This window comes from Carassius carassius, chromosome 17 (assembly GCF_963082965.1).
Source record: "Carassius carassius chromosome 17, fCarCar2.1, whole genome shotgun sequence".
Classification (NCBI taxonomy): Eukaryota; Metazoa; Chordata; class Actinopteri; order Cypriniformes; family Cyprinidae; genus Carassius; species Carassius carassius.
The window spans coordinates 13,599,248-13,616,228 of NC_081771.1; the positions used below are offsets into that span (position 1 = coordinate 13,599,248).

Genomic DNA, 16,981 nt, shown 5'->3' on the forward strand with positions numbered 1-16,981 from the left:
CAGAGGGAAAACAAAGTAAGAAAACGGTTTTATTTTATATAAGAAAACCAATTATTTTTAACTACTACTTAGATATACAAAACTGTTGAAGAATCCGGTTAACATATCAGACACAATCTCTGCAAACTTAAGTACAAAATAATATGTTGAGATGAGAAACATTTCTATTATGGTATTGCACATGTTCCAGATACTATGAAAATGTTTAGTGGCAGCACAAATCAAATGTCTAGCAATATCAGAACTGATCAGTGAAACCCTGGAAACCACAACAATCAACTCTGAAATCTCCTCCATGAAATGATTTGGACATTATTGCATGAGAAATCAATTTTCACCAGTATCTTCACACACAGTAACTCACGTTAACACAAGGCAGATCCACGATTCAGCTGAGACGGCATTGATTTCCAGCGTTAATCCTCCATTCTACTCTTATAAGGCTCTTTAGTGGCTGTGTGAACACATAGATCTCACCTAAGCAGCATCACCTGTCGTTCTCTGGGAAAGAAGATTCTTAAAGCTGTTGCTGGAGGGCCATCAAAGCACAACATTAAAAAAGAAAAAACAAATCAATCACGTCATATGTTTAAAACTAATTTTTTGCCTGTGCAGTCCAATACATGTAGTTAAGGTATCCTGCCTGTGCCACTAAAGAACCAATAAAAATACTAAAAAATATGATAATATTTAATTCTAAAAATATATACGTCTGTATAGTTTAATTTGTAAACAAATTTAAGCCTTTTGTTTCTTAATGCATTTTTTTTCTTGTGTAAAAGTCAATCCATGAAGTAAAAATAAACCTAGTTATTTTAATATTGACAAAATAAATAGACATAAGTTAAAACGTATGTGCAGGACGGCCCAAAGCACTCAGTAGTGTTAAAAAAAAGTATCTTATGTCTGCCATATACTCTTAATCCCTTTTTTGCAGTGTCCTGGTTTGATGTTATCTGCTGTCACAATTCAGTAACTCAAACCAGCACTGGCTTTTATTACAGTACCAATAATACTTTCAAAGTCTATCTATCAATTCTTTTCTAAAGTCAATCCTTCCAGCATAAACACATATGAAGTTTCATGACCTCAGGAAAAGCTCAAACATGTAAAATACATACCAACAAAACGTGAACGTCACACCCTTTTTCGAAATCCACACTCATATTGTTCTAGTTTTAAAAAATCCTGCAGTTCCTAGAGGCTACCGGCACAGGACGGTTTAGTCAGGATCATCCCCTTTGTCTTGCAACGGCCTGAAGAGTAACACAAGGCCCATTATCAGCCTGACATAGGCCTTGTCTATTAGTGGTTAGGAAAGGGCCTTTGGGTGGGATTAGAACTGTTCTAAATCTGTTCCACAGGAGGTCCCTCCTCTTTAGGTGCTGGCTCCAAGTGAATGGGAGTGACGTTATTGGGCTTCTTAAGACTGGAGGGAAAAAAAGATACCGTGAAGGTCATGGACAAAATGTCACCCACACACAAAAAAGAATAATTATAAAATGAAATGGAATAAAATGTATATATGCGATTAAAAGACAAAAAAATAACACCTTACAAACAACAGATAAGCTCAAAAACAAGAAGTCATCTAGCAGGCCCCAAACTAAATCCAACCGAGAATCTGTGATTATGTTTGGGGCATACAACTGTAATCTGACTAACCTGAGCCACATAATATATACTCACGAGTATGGTGAGATTGGAACAGCCACAACTAGTACATGGTTCTTCTTTCTGAAGAGCCTCCAGAGTCCTTTATGATAACCTCGTACATCCAGGTCCCATACGTGCAGGCACTGAGAGCAGTAAACAAGATAAGGCAATAACCTAATACTACAGTTTTAATATCCTCACCTCAGATTTTCTTTCTTTCTTTCAATAGATTTCCTCTCTCATTGTTTATAAGTCATTTATCTACCCTTGCAGGCTCTTCAAACAATAGCCAGACATTTGCACTTTTAGTTCACATAAAAACAGGCAATAAAACTCACCACTTTGCTAAGATTCATTGCAACCCATTGTAACAAAACATGCAGGGTAACTACTGGCAAACCTGCTCTGAAATGCAGCCATTTATGTGAGATACCCAATTGAACTCTCATATAGATTCAAACTGCGGATCTTCAAAAATTCACTATACCTTTGCCAGTTCTGTCCAGGTGTTTGTATCTGTATCTTGCTCCATTTTAATGAACATTACAAAGGTCTTTCCCTCAGTGTCTGGGATAAATGAGTCTTCACATGGGTTTTTACTGTGGTCCAGAACCTCGGCCTCACTGCAGACACACAAATTATTACTGCAGCTGTTGTAATGAAAATGAAATTATTTTAAGGTGTTACATTAACTATATGCAACAGATGAGTATGATCTTCAGATACAATTACCGTAGTAGGTTTTGGATTTCAATCTCATATGCATCTTTCTTCAAGCTGGAAACAGAGGAAAATAACAAAGATGTCTGAAAAATGATACAAATTAAGCTAATATAAAAGCTATTATGGAACTATACATACCTATCTACATTTTTCATCTGAACATTCGGAATAGTGTTGAACTTGTGCTTTTTAAAGTAAACTTCCTATAGAGAAACATGCACAAAATTTAGCACAAAATATACATTCCACATCACTGAATTTATAGCGTCCCAGATTCAGTTTGCAATTGAAAAAAATACACTAAATTACAAAAAAAAAAGAAAAAAAGACCATATTAGAATACAGATAAACCTCTGACAATGTAAATATAGACGTAATTAGACAAATATAACTGTCTCACTTACATGGAAGTATCCATTCATGTTTAACCCAACGATGCCAAAGTGATAAGAGCGGGAGACATCAGGAATGACACACTCTCTCCCCTTCCTCTGTTCCGGCATTCGCATCCACATGTCCCAATCCCATAGCTAAGGGATAGCAACAGTACAAATGGATGAAAGAGTGAAGATAGGTTCAATATAGGGAACTGATACACTACCATTCAAACATTTGGGGTCAGTAAGGTTTGTTTGGAAGCATTTAACTGAACTAAAATGACATTATCAATGTTAAAACAGATTTTCATTTCAAATGCAGGTTTTTTTGTTTGTTTGTTTTTTGGAACAAAAAGTATAGATTCCCCAGTAAAACTGTTTTCAACATCAGAATGATTTCTGAAAGATCATGTGATAATGAAGCTATCACCACAGGAATTAATTACATTTTAAAATATATATAAATAGAAAACAATTATTTTAAAATGTCAATATTATTTCACAATATTACTTTCTTTTGACAATTTTTACCATATAATTTTTTTTAACTTCACTTTTTAATCTCCTAGTTTCAAAAATAAGGCATTATATGTACTTATTTAAATATCATTTCTGATACTTGCTATATACACTACACACACTCTTGAAATTCAACAAACTGACTCTTCGAAGGTTAGAAATATTATTCAAATGAGAGAACAAAATACTAAAATCCATAGTGAGAACAGCACTTCCCAATGGTGAGAGGAGGATTAATCACTCACACAAGAAGCTTTCGTGCAAGCAAATTGAGCGGAAAATTGTGCCAAATTAAGACACGGCTTTTGAGAGGTTTCGCATGTAAACTGTAAATACATAAACTTCTCCTATTAAGACAAATTCTAGGCTAAATGGAGGCATTAGCTGCCTCACCTTCTCAGGAGTTGGCCATTTGGGCTCCAGTTCATCTTTGTAAAGGCTTTTTTTAAGCACCCAGCCAAGGCCAGGCATACTTTCCACTCTGTACAACAGAGACGGGTCCTCCGCTGTGTGCTCATAGCCCTGCAAAACAGCACAGCAGCAGGGTCAAGTGCACTGCTCGAAGGCCTTTAAAGACTTTCACAGTAATTTAAGATGAGGGTACAATAACCATTGTTTAGCCGAAAGAAAACTATATCAGAAGAGCATTTGGCAGCATTTACCCTCGAGACAAAAACATAAATAGCATATTTTCAAGTAATGAAAACTGAAAAGAAACTTTCTTTCTCCATCACTCACTTGGTCATTCCAGGCTGAGATACAGTACAGACTGTCATCCTCCTGCAACAAATGGATGGTCTGACTGAGGAAGCTAAGAGACAAATGTTGGATGAGAAATAAATCACACATTTAAAAGACTTTTAGAGACAATGAGTCAAATGTTGTTACTCAATCTTTTCTGTTAATATGATTTGAGCTCAATAATTCTCCACTTGCACGTTTCTAATCTGGCCTGTGACAAATAATATGGGAGTCTGCTACCATCTAGTGGACATGTGTGTAATTCAGTCAAATTAATTGTAATAAAATTACTAACTTAAACAGCTAATATTATACACACTATTTATTGTATATATATTTATATTAAAAAAATATATCACTATATTATATTATTTCACATAAATACCTGAAAAAATCTATGGAAATATCCAGGTCTTCCTCCAAGACAATGGCAAAATCTGCATCCTAGAACATTATTATTATTTTTTTTTCAAAGTCAACCACTTGCAAACTGTTTTACAACATAACTGTATATGACTTGTAAGGCAGGTTATTTCATCATTTACTCACTGGATGTAGATTGAAGGTTGCAGTCAAGCTGGCTTTGTAGTGCTGAGACAATATGAACATTAATGTATTAGTGTCCTCTTATGGTCATACACAAACAGGCTTTGACCACTGCAAACATCTACCACTGGCCATTCTTTTTCATGTTAATTGTTCATTTTCAGACAAAAGTCATAAACATATCACCTGTGACACTCTAGCATTCTTAATACTGATAGGCGTATGCTGAACTCCTTTAAGACCGAAGAGATCCACCACATCCATGGGTTCCTAACCAGAAAACTTTTTGTTAATTTGTAAATGTGTATAAATCCTCTCTCTCTCACACACAAAAAAAAATGCATTTAAGAGGAGAGGAACGAATATGAAAAAGAGACGATACCTCATAGTAGCCATCGATAAAAACAGTGATCATCTGTGGATTGACACCATGGGAGGAAAGAAGAGAGCGCAGCATTCTGGAGAAACAAACATGGCTTCAGTCAGGTATTCAAGGTACGCTTACAGGATTTCTAGGTTTCTCCACTGAAGCCAAATCTAGACAACAAAAATAGTATGTGAAATGTGCGTCCTCTTCACTGTCACTTCTGGTCCATTTAATGTATCCTGATGAAAAAAAAAGTACTTATCTCTTATAAACAATTCTTGATTGCCTACAAAATGTATGAAACAAAAATATAAAAACATACGAGCCATGGATTTAACTAATCCATTGAACTGCAGATATATGATGTGGTTTGGTAGTGTGGTAATAAGTTTACTAACCTATAGAGATAGTTCGGTCTATTTCCAGCTATAACTGCTACTGGGACGTTGTAGACATTGTTGTTAGGCAGCTAAACAGGACAAGAAAAGGTTTAGTCAACACAGAGATTGAACACAAACCCTCTTGTTCTACTGTCTAAATGCTTTTAAGAATTAAGTTTTCTCATGATGAGGGGTATAACAAGCACTAACAACTGAAAGTCTTATACTTCTCCATAAAAACAACGGTAAAAAAAAAGAAGAAAGAAAATGCAGAGAAAAACATGTAGAGTTTGACCCAGCTCCTGATACCATAAATAAACATATCAGGGAAGCAAAAAAGAATGGGAGTAAAATATATTTTTTTAAGTTGACTCTGATGAAAAAAATGCTAATATTTAGAATGGTTTGGTAGAAAGTTAATGCCTTGATGCATGAGATTATTACATACTTTTTTAAAGCAAGTGTGATGTATTTTTCAGGATTCTTTAGTTCAAAAGGAAAGCATTTATTCGAAATAGATTTTTTTTTCCAACGATATAACAGCCTTAACTGTCACTTTTTAAACTATTTAAAGCAATAGTTGACCCAAAAATGTAACTTCTGTCATTCACCCTTAAATGCATACCTGGGGTCTTTAGTGACCTGGGACATTATTCTCTACCCTCTCCCTCTTTCATTTTTTTAAGTTACACATCAACTTTCTTAATATTCCTCAATCTATCAATCTATTTCTGATTAATTGTATGTAAAATGTGTATAGGGTCGCTAGGGATCCGAGGTATGTAAATGTGTAAGTATTTTTTCCTGCAATATAAACTATATTTAGATATATGATGACTCAATATGTGCAATGCATCGTGTTTCCACAAGGTGGCACTGTTTGATACACAATGATGACGTGAAGTTTCACTCATAATTAACGGCAGGCATAAAACATACAAATCTCATCAGCAAAAACTGAAGTGGTTTGAATGACTTTACTGCAGAGCAATTACTATTTGCAATGAAATATAAATTTCACTGTGATTTGATGCTGGTTGTGGTGAATAAGCTGCCAGTGATCAAAATATTGAATGTGAAGTCATTGAAAACAATAGTTTTGAGAATATGGCTGAGATTGTGAATATGAGGCAGATGCTGAATGTGCTGTGGAAGTGCGCTCTGACGATGACAGCATTGGTAAAATCATCTGCTCAAATTAAAACCTTTAAAGTTTCAAATGGTAACAGATACGCTTTATTTTATTCTTCTGTAAATGTTCTTAACATATCAAGAGAGATTTTTGCTATTGCAGCAGTTAGAGATCCATCCGTGCTGGATATTTAGGTCCAGGTCACTGAAGACTCAAATATGTAATAATTCATGCATTTAAGGGTTAATTACTCATTTTCGTAATGTTCCAAACCCGTAAGACCTTCATTCATCTTCAGAACACAAATTAGGACATTTTTTATGAAAACCGAGAGCTTTCTGACCCTCCATAGACAGCAATGCAACTACCACGCATGTCGAAGACTGACACAGACAAGAAAAAATTGTTGAATAAAGTTGTTATTTTTGTTTTGTTTGTGCACAAAAAGTATTCTCATAGCTTCATAACATTACAGATGAACCACCGATGTCACACTGACTATTTTAACAGTGAACTTGACAGTGGTAGTCCCATTGCTGTCTATGGAGGGTCAGGAAGCTCTCGGATTTCATCAAAAATATCTCAATTTTGTCTTATAGGTTTGGAATGACATGAGGGCAAGTGATCAATTGACACAATATACATATGACACATATACTATCCCTTTAATGCATCATTTCTATTTAAAAATATATAAAAAAGTATAAAATGAAATCTTACTGACTACAAGTTTTTTTAATGGTATATAAAAAGTCTTACTAGGTCAGGATTAAACTCTATGGGTGCTGGATCCTTGCAACTACAAATGCTTCCATATCCTTCCACTTTACTGCAGAAGAGTTTTCTCCGGCGGTTCAGCTCAGTGTCAGCCCAATGGCACTCTGCCTCTGAAATGAGTCTCAACGTCAACAGACTGCTTCAATATGATCCATAACTAGAACAAATCAACTCTACACTCATAATAACAGAGGCAGACATACCTTCAGAAGCTGTCAGCTGGACCTCAGTCTTCAGCAGCACAGGATCGCCCCATGTGGACAGAGCAGGAGACTTGGAGTGCTTCTCCCCATACACTTGACCTGAGAAAATAAATCGTACATTAATATCACCTCCCAGTGGAAATAGAGGTGTTTTCCATTTCAATATTTTAATAAATGTAATTTATTACAGTACATTAAAATGATTTGTGAAGGATCATGTGGCACTGAGGACTGGAATGATAGCTAATGGAAATTCAGTGTCGCCATCACCAGAATACATTAAGAAAATACATTTTAGAATATATTAAAACATGAAACAGTTATTTTAAATTGTTAGAACATTTCACAATATTATTTTTTGTTCCAAACTTTTAAACAATGGTATAATACATGATTAAAAAGCTAAAAGGCATTATCCATACCTCCCTTCTTTACAACCAGAGTCCACATATCCCTCCAGCCTAAGGTGACAGCTACCTGACTCCCCAAACCTTTCAGAAGATTCTTCGCTGCATCCTTCAAGTGGAAAGTCCCCTCATCCTGAAGAGGCCATTAAGAAATGCACTTACAGACAAAGAAAACCCAAATCTGAAACCATGAAAGTGGATGGGAGAGGCATTTTTTTTTACCTTAATAGTGAAGATGAGGATTCTGCCACGTGTGACCATGTTGAGGAAGAGGATCATGGCTTCATCCTCATGGGGAGAATAAGTATCGAACACTCTTTTGGCCATGACATGACCCTGAAGGAAGACGATGCAGCAAAATGCTATCATACAAATGTATAAATAATCTTGACGACTTCAGAAGATAGTACTGATGATAAAAGAAAATACAGTTTGTCATGAGAAGTGAATGTGTGTTCTTACAGTTGCCTGATTTAGAACTATAACATGTACACCTCGGCCCTGCTCCCTCATCTCATCTTCCAGAACCTGCAAATATACAACAATTATACATGTTGTTGACAACGTTCTCTGGTCTTGTCATATAAAACAGGCTTAGAATCACTTACAGTGGTGCCATCCACTGCTACATAAACCTTAGATCGACTAGAGTACACCTCAATATCCAGAACCTTCCTCCCACTCGCTGGTCTGCGCGGGGTTTCCATGTTAGGCAGGGCATCATCTGAGACAATGTTTAAAGATAGCAAAAATAAATTAGTAATTCAAAACTAACAGTGTGTAAATATTAAAAAAGCACAATGATTTTGCTGCCCTTACAATTCCATTCATTATAATATTTTAAATCTCTAACATGTCAAGGCATCATAAAACAATGTCCACAAAGGCAAATAATCGACATTACCATACTCTTGAGCTGCATCATCCTCACTGGCAACTCTCCTTGTGTCTAGAATGAGTTTGATATTCACAATCACTGTGATCAGTAGAAACAGGACAGCACTGGCCTGCAAACACACACACATGTCACAAATTTGCTTGTTGATTAGTTACCTAAGCTAGAAATATTGATTTCATTTTTATTCGCAAAATCAATTTTACTAAGTTCTGCTCAGCTAACAGTAACATGACTACAACATAAACTGACAACCAAACTTTTGTTGTGCCAATGTAACTAGTGACTATCTGAAAAAAGAAATGCTTGTATTCATTTTCACATCTAACATTATGATGTTGTCAGCAATTCCGATGTTGTGGCAAAGCCATGGATCAACAGTTGTGTTGTTATCAGTTAGTGATTTTATTTGATTTGATTTTTATTTACTTTTAAATGGATCATCTATGATAAGCATAGAGTAGTATTATAGTAGTAATAAGCGAATACACACCCTATTTTGCAAAAACATAAATAATAATGATAAATGCAAAATCAATTCTCTTTATTTTGAAAAAATACAGTTATAAATAAATGAATAAATAAATAATGTCTGTATGCATGTCCACTAATACATACATCAAATAAGTACACTTTAGTTTGTATAGTCACAAGGAAAGAAAAGTAAACCCCCCATTATAAGTGTTCAAAGATAATCTTATTAAGCGCCATGTGCTGACCTGGCAGATTCGTCGCACTGCTCGTTTGTTGGTGAGTCTGTATTTCCAGGTGAGGTAGAGACTGCGCTGCTGGCGGGGGATGAAGGGTTTGGCTCTCGGGTTGGGTGTCCAGGTGTCCATACCTGCAGTCCTGCCCGCTGGTCCTGATCACAACACCTGCCTGCGATCACGACTTCTTCATCTACACATCACAACAGCAATAAGACGTACATACTTCATTTCAAACCTTCGTGCAACGTTAAAATACAATGCAGGTGGCACAACTTCTAACATAGATTACTGCAAATGCTTTATGTACAATTACTAAAACAACGCATTTTAACTGTAACGATAATAACATTTCACGCATATGCACAAGCTAATGATATTAATAACTCATTATTAATAGTGTGACTACTGCGAACAGATGGTGAGGTAACGTTAGCTATCTGAGCACAACAGCTGAAATTCCTTCTAAAGACAATTTCTTTTGACACAAACATTTCTGTCGACTGTAAGGATGCACAGAATAAATGCTAGTGACTGTTTACCTCAGCAGCATTTTATGTTGCACGGAAACGACGTCCCACCTCGCCAGAAAATATAACTGTAATGTAGTTTAGGTCAGGTCTAGTAACGTTTCTGTGGCCATATGCAGGTAATGAGTATTATTGTGAAGCCAGATTACAGGATAACGCCACACGTTCGTTTTTCAAAATAAAAGCCCCTTGTTTTGTTTATTGGGTAATAGTGAATGAAATAGCTTTCCTGCCAAAAGTTAGCTACTTAAAAATAACTATTTTAAAATAATAATAATAATAATAATAATAATAATAATTAAAAATGAGTATAGTGTTAAAAATTACAATTAATATTAATAAAATATTTGAAATATTTATGAATTTCATATGATGAAATTATGAGCATTAGCTCAAAGAGGTGTCATTTGGCTGAAAATAGCCATTTGAAGAACATATCCACCACAAAACTACAAGAAGGCCTGCATGCCTACTAAACTTTTAGATGTAAACATGAAACACGAGACACTTTTGAAAACTATTTAACTTTAAGATTATTGAATTATTTAATAGCTTAAATGACAAAACTCTAAAAAAAATTTGCTAAGCAAAAGAAAAAAATGATACTAATACTGATAGTACTAATAGTGTTTCAAGACACATAGGCTAGAGGTTGATTTGCTCATATAGATTTGTGGTGTTGAAATTAAATTATGAATTATTTGATTTTATCTAACACAAGTGGCAATATGCTGTAAGAGTTTGTCACAAACATCTAAGGTCAGCAGGACATTTTTTCATTCTTCTTTTAACTCTTTAGGTATGCTATTAAACAGATTAGGATTAAACAGATAAGGATGCATTTCTGTTTCCACTATAGACTTATTTTACTGGTAACTTGCGCATAGACGAAACCCCAATTCTTAGCTTACAAACTGTGTGTGTGAACAAATTTATCATCATAATAATAATTCCTTACATTTATATAAAACTTTTCTAGGCACTCAAAGCGCTTTACATTGTCAGGAGGTATCTCCTCATCCACCACCAGTGTGCAGCATCCACCTGGATGATGCGATTGCGACGGCAGCCATAGTGCACCAGAACGGTGGTGGAGAGGAGACAGAGTGATAAAGCCAATCAGCAGATATGGGGATTGTTAGGAGGCCATGATGTTCAAGACCAATGGGCAAATTTAGCAAGGATGCCAAGGTCACACCTCTAGACTTTTCGAAAGACATGCTGGGATTTTTAATGACCACAGAGAGTCAGGACCTCGGGTTTAACGTCTCATCCGAAGGACGATGCTTGTTGACAGTATAGTGTCCCCATCACTACACTGGGGTGCTAGGACCCACACAGACCACAGGGTGAGCACCCCCTGCTGGCTTCACTAGCACCTCTTCCAGCAGCAACCTAGTTTTCCCAGGAGGTCTCCCATCCAGGTACTGACTAGGCTCAGCCCTGTGGGCAACCAGTCTTTGGCTCCAGGGTGATATGGCTGCTGGCAAGATCAGATCATCTCTAGCTAGCGTAAAAGGCAGAGTCAAAAAAAGGCCTATAATTGTTATTATAGATATTATGATTATTATATCTGTATACCACGCGTATTCTCTAGAAAAAGACTCTACGCTAAAGGAAAACATGGGACTTCTGTCAGCTTCTGGTTACTTAGGTGAGTTTTTAATATAAAACTTATTAACATAAATCATATGACTGTTTAAGAATCAGCTTTTAAACACAATCTTTTTGATCAATGTTTATCCTAAGTTTAGCCTGGTTTAATGGATAAACTCCACAATGTACTCGGAGAGAAAAAGATTTAAGATTTTAACATTGTTGCATTATTTAATTTTCAGCGCTGTATTTCTCCCTGTTTACATATGGAGCATGTCAAGATATGGATCGGAATGAATCAGTCAAAGATTTTCACTCAGACGCTGCTCTAGAGGTCCAGCCTGACAGCAGACAACACTTCAGGGAGGAATATTTCACCCTTCATTGCTCAGTTAAAGGTATTAGTTCGACAGGCTGGATACTGAGGAGGCTTCAAGGAGCTAAAACGAGATCTGGATGTTTACAGTTAAATAGCCCAGAATCTAAAGACAGGCCTAAAGAATGTCATTTTATTGATATTGACTATAAGAACAGTGGATTGTACTGGTGTGAGAGTCCTGTTGAAAACAAGACATTCAACAGCATCAATATCAATGTGAGCTGTAAAAACATCATTGTCAATAATGTAGATCCAAATCACACTGATTTAAAGATAATAGTTTTCATTGTGACTTCAACATGTGACTAACTAAATACATAGATAACTCATAAGATGAAAACAAATTTACAGGTATGAGATACAGATATTAAATTTGGCATTCTATGCTATAACTGTCCTTATGAACTTTGTTATCCAGGATCATTGGTTTGGGTGTCAGGGCTTTGCATCATCTTGATTCTTCTAGTGCTTTTTCTCTAACTCATGTCATTTTGAACTTTGAGGGTTAGTAAATAATGAAAAATTTAGATTTTTTAATAAGCAGTGCTTTCTATTATTCAGTCTGTTAATTTCATTGACTACTTCTGATTTACATTGCTCTCTGTATCAAATATCTGCAATGTTTACTCATGCTCTTCAGGGAGAAATTGCATGTGTGTCCAAATAGGGCATTCAAGAGGGAAAGAGTCCAACAGGAAACCCCTGAAGTCTAGTGGGATCCGCCCTGGATGGAGATGGACAGTTTGCTGGACATGCACAAAACTCCTGGCAGCTGAACTGTCTACATCTCAAATGTGGATGTTATCAGATACACATAGTATTTCTGAAGACAGAAAACAGACACTGTGCTTTATAAAGGGAGTCACAGATAATATGAAAGATGATTTAAGAGGCCCATCTTGATATTCATAGCATATGGAAGAGTTTTCATACTGAATATATGTTACCAGCTTTATATAAGGTCAAAGGTCTTTATGGAATAATTATATCACCTGTTTTAATTACAAAATGACAGTGATTTGTTATTTCTGTGTGCCTTATTTAAATGCAGTATACAATAAAAACGTCTCAGGTTACGAATGTAACCATGGTTCCCTGAGAGGGAACGAGACACTGCATCCTCTGAGGGGACACTATGGGGAACACCTCGTTGTGACCCGTGTCTGAAGCATACTTTGAAAAACGCCAACGTGTTGGCCGGCGACAGCCTCTGACGTCACTACCAGCGCGACTATAAATACGCCCCCGTAGGACCCGTCACTTATCTTCTTTGTGAAGCTTGCGTCCGAAGCATGGCAGGGAGCTAGAGGACGCAGTGTCTCGTTCCCTCTCAGGGAACCATGGTTACATTCGTAACCTGAGACGTTCCCTTTCAAGGGAACTTCGAACTGCGTCCTCTGAGGGGACACTATGGAGAACAGTATACCCACGCCGCCATGCTGAGGGGAGTGCAGACCAGAATCATGGCAAACACTAAGTACCAACTCTACCGCTTCACCGGGAGTCGCCCCTGGGACGGTTTGACGGCTGTCTTATGACATTATCCCTTACGGCCAAAGGCCTAAGCTACATACCCAACTTACCTGTAGGGCCCTGGCCCGGGGTAGAGCTGAAGGCTTGGAATCACAAAAGATTCCTTTAAAGGGATACGGCTAAGAGCCTGGCACTTTCCTCTACCAAGTCTTTGCCTGTCACACAGGGGCTACTGCTAGCTTTCGCAAAAACTTGCCGAAAGGGCTGTCCCAACAGTACTCTAGTAGCGGCGCCCTGTTCTAGATAGGTATCCGAGGATACCTAGGTGGAGTGGTGCCCAAGATGAACGGGGCTTAAACCGACTCAAGAAAGGGCACGAAGCAGCAGCGCAAAGCCCTTACCATATAGGGTTTTAGAAAGAACGCAGAGTACTAGCGTGCAAACTTACCACAGTGTGGATTTCAGAAAGTGTGCAAAGACTTCACGTGCACACTTACCATAACATGGATTTACAAATACTGTTCTAAGGAGGGGCTTTCGTGGAACTCTGATAGAGCAGCTCGTAGATGGAATGGCCAGGGAGCAGAGCAATTGGAGGACGGAACGTACAGATGAAGCCTCGGCCACGCCAGTACCATGGTGTCCAGCCCCACATGGAGCTGGATGAGTCAGAGGAAGCCAGAGGGGATAGTGCGACGCTCTCTCGAGCCGCAAAACCGATCCACCCAAGTCTGGCCAACCTCTCTAACTCTGCCTCAACACCTTGGTGTAAAGGCGCCATTCCCCGAGCCTCAGCCCCTGCCTCAGCAGGATGCCTGCTCTCACAGAGCGTCTCAGAACAGTTTGTGGTACTGGAGCGCTCTGAAAGAACCGAGAATCAGTCTCCCAAGAAAGGAAGACTCCGAGCTCCGAGCAGCATGCTCATAGGTGACCCTTTCAGAAAAGGGGAGCGCCGCTGAACTACCCGAGAATTGCCCACACAGCCCCCCCATGTTGAGGGGGCTTGGGGTGTACAATAAGTACACACTGGTTGGATGAAGCCCAAGGAACACCGGGGCTAATCATCTCAAGAAAGGGAACGAAGCGGAGCGCGTAACCCTTACCATACAGGATTTTAGAAAGTGCGCAGAATCTTACGTGTACACTTACCACTTTACGTGGATTTCAGAAAGTGCGCAGAGTCTTGCGTGCACACTTACCACTTTACGTGGATTTCAGACAGTGCGCAAAGCGTTAACGTGCACACTGACCACCCCGTGGTTTTGAGAAAGTACAAAGGCTTAGCGTGTGTACTGAAAGGTTACCTGACAACCACAGTATGTGGGAGCTCACATTCAGAGAGACCTGTGAAGCCTGCTACCTGATAACCACAATATGTGGGAGTTCACCTACAGAGAGGCCTAGAGAGGCCTACTACCTGTTACCAGATAACCACCTCAAGTGGAAACTGAGAGTAATATGGAACTCGACTCCAGGGAGGCCTGGTGAGGCCTACTACCTGACAACCACAAACTGTGGGAGCTGGTTTTTTAGTGGAAACGCACAGTATGTGGGAGCTAAATCTCCAGGGAAGCCTGGTGAGGCCTACTACCTGGCAACCACAGTATGTGGGAGCTCGCCTTCAGAGAGACCTGGTGAAGCCTACTATCTGAAAACCACAATATGCTATTTAATGGAAACGCACAGTATGTGGGAGCTAAATCTCCAAGGAGGCCTGGTGAGGCGTACTACCTGGCAACCACAGTATGTGGGAGCTCGCCTTCAGAGAGACCTGGTGAAGCCTACTATCTGAAAACCACAATATGCTATTTAATGGAAACGCACAGTATGTGGAAGCTAAATCTCCAAGGAGGCCTGGTGAGGCCTACTACCTGGCAACCACAGTATGTGGGAGCTCGCCTTCAGAGAGACCTGGTGAAGCCTACTATCTGAAAACCACAATATGCTATTTAGTGGAAACGCACAGTATGTGGGAGTTAAATCTCCAGGGAGGCCTGGTGAGGCCTACTACCTGGCAACCACAGAACGTGGGAGCTCGCCTTCAGAGAGACCTGGTGAAGCCTACTATCTGAAAACCACAATATGCTATTTAGTGGAGACGCACAGTATGTGGGAGCTAAATCTCCAGGGAGGCCTGGTGAGGCCTACTACCTGACAACCACAAACTGTGGGAGCTCGTTTTTTAGTGGAAACGCACAGTATGTGGTAGCTAAATCTCCAGGGAAGCCTGGGGAGGCCTACTACCTGGCAACCACAGTATGTGGGAGCTCGCCTTCAGAGAAACCCGGTGAAGCCTACTATCTGAAAACCACAATATGCTATTTAATGGAAACGCACAGTATGTGGGAGCTAAATCTCCAAGGAGGCCTGGTGAGGCCTACTACCTGGCAACCACAGTATGTGGGAGCTCGCCTTCAGAGAGACCTGGTGAAGCCTACTATCTGAAAACCACAATATGCTATTTAGTGGAACGCACAGTATGTGGGAGCTAAATCTCCAGGGAGGCCTGGTGAGGCCTACTACCTGGCAACCACAGTATGTGGGAGCTCGCCTTCTAAATCTCCAGGGAGGCCTGGTGAGGCCTACTACCTGGCAACCACAGTATGTGGGAGCTCGTCAAGAGAGACCTGGGGCCTCATTTATAAAGCGTGCGTACGCACAAAACGGGGCTGGAAACGTACGTACGCCAGTTCCCACGCAAAGGTTGTGATCTATAAAAAACAAACTTGACGGGAGAATGTGCGCACCTTTAAGCAAACTTTGAGCCGTGCGTACGCACATTCTGGAGACAAAGGGAATTGGCGACACCGATGGTGAGGTCGTGAACTGAAGTTAGATTGTAGAAAATAAATGTGAGAAGAACGATTATAAGAATGAATGACATTTAATTTTCACTCCATTTCATACGTTATATCCACATTATCATGAAGATTAAATCCAACAGTGTTATTTGTGCCGATTGTTTTAGGCTATATACATCTAGTAAAATCCAAACGTAATTCAAAATGTATTAAAAGTAAAATAAAATAATAATCAGCGCTGCCTTACAGTCACATTGTCCACAACGGGAGCACAGGAGGACATGGCGCGATACATGTGATAGCCTACAGAATAGCATGAAATACCCTTTTATTAGACCTTTTATTAGACCTTTTATTACCCTTTTATTAACTGCAGAACACAGTGTAAAAAGGAAATATTTTCCTTAATGTACATAGCCTATATCATAAAATGTCAAAGTCTGCAAATACAGTCATGAAGCACAATCGCTACTCATCATCGGTCCTAACTATTACGGTGTTCATTACAAAACCGTCAAGAAGCATGTGTTCACTATAACATTTTCGTCTTAAATTTTCGCCCACAAATTAATTAAATGATTTTGTCAAGGTGTTAACGATCAGTCTATTTGCTAGAAACATATAAATTCTCCGGTGACCCGGGTATGTAATGCTTCATGATGGCACTCCTGGCACTGTTGGAGGATTACGCTAATGGCAGAATAAGGAGAGAACGAGTTTTCAGGGACCATGATGATTTCCTGGCCCATGATGATGACTGGCTAATAAGCCG

General features: G+C 38.8%; 1 protein-coding gene across 1 annotated transcript; it reads right to left on the bottom strand.

Annotated features, from left to right (window-relative positions):
• Positions 1-16: 16 nt before the first annotated feature.
• pomgnt1 (protein O-linked mannose N-acetylglucosaminyltransferase 1 (beta 1,2-)) lies at positions 17-10,116 on the bottom strand. Its single transcript, XM_059570965.1, has 22 exons — positions 9,973-10,116; positions 9,443-9,623; positions 8,733-8,835; positions 8,437-8,552; positions 8,291-8,356; positions 8,051-8,164; positions 7,844-7,961; positions 7,422-7,520; positions 7,201-7,328; positions 5,328-5,398; positions 4,945-5,020; positions 4,749-4,832; positions 4,566-4,607; positions 4,402-4,460; positions 4,014-4,086; positions 3,669-3,797; positions 2,784-2,909; positions 2,518-2,582; positions 2,389-2,433; positions 2,144-2,279; positions 1,690-1,799; positions 17-1,429 (listed from the first exon to the last, which is right to left on the bottom strand). Exons 2-22 carry the CDS (start codon positions 9,560-9,562, stop codon positions 1,348-1,350), a joined length of 1,962 nt encoding a protein of 653 aa, XP_059426948.1. The 5' UTR covers positions 9,563-9,623; positions 9,973-10,116; the 3' UTR covers positions 17-1,347.
• Positions 10,117-16,981: the final 6,865 nt, after the last annotated feature.

Excerpts from the sequence above, each read along its gene's own strand:
- pomgnt1 (XM_059570965.1), bottom strand. The coding sequence starts at position 9,562 with ATGGACACCTGGACACCCAACCCGAGAGCCAAACCCTTCATCCCCCGC. Across the intron at positions 8,836-9,442 it reads CAGTGCGACGAATCTGCCAG|GCCAGTGCTGTCCTGTTTCT; the intron begins GTCAGCACATGG and ends GTGTGTTTGCAG. Across the intron at positions 8,357-8,436 it reads TAGCAGTGGATGGCACCACT|GTTCTGGAAGATGAGATGAG; the intron begins GTAAGTGATTCT and ends GTATATTTGCAG.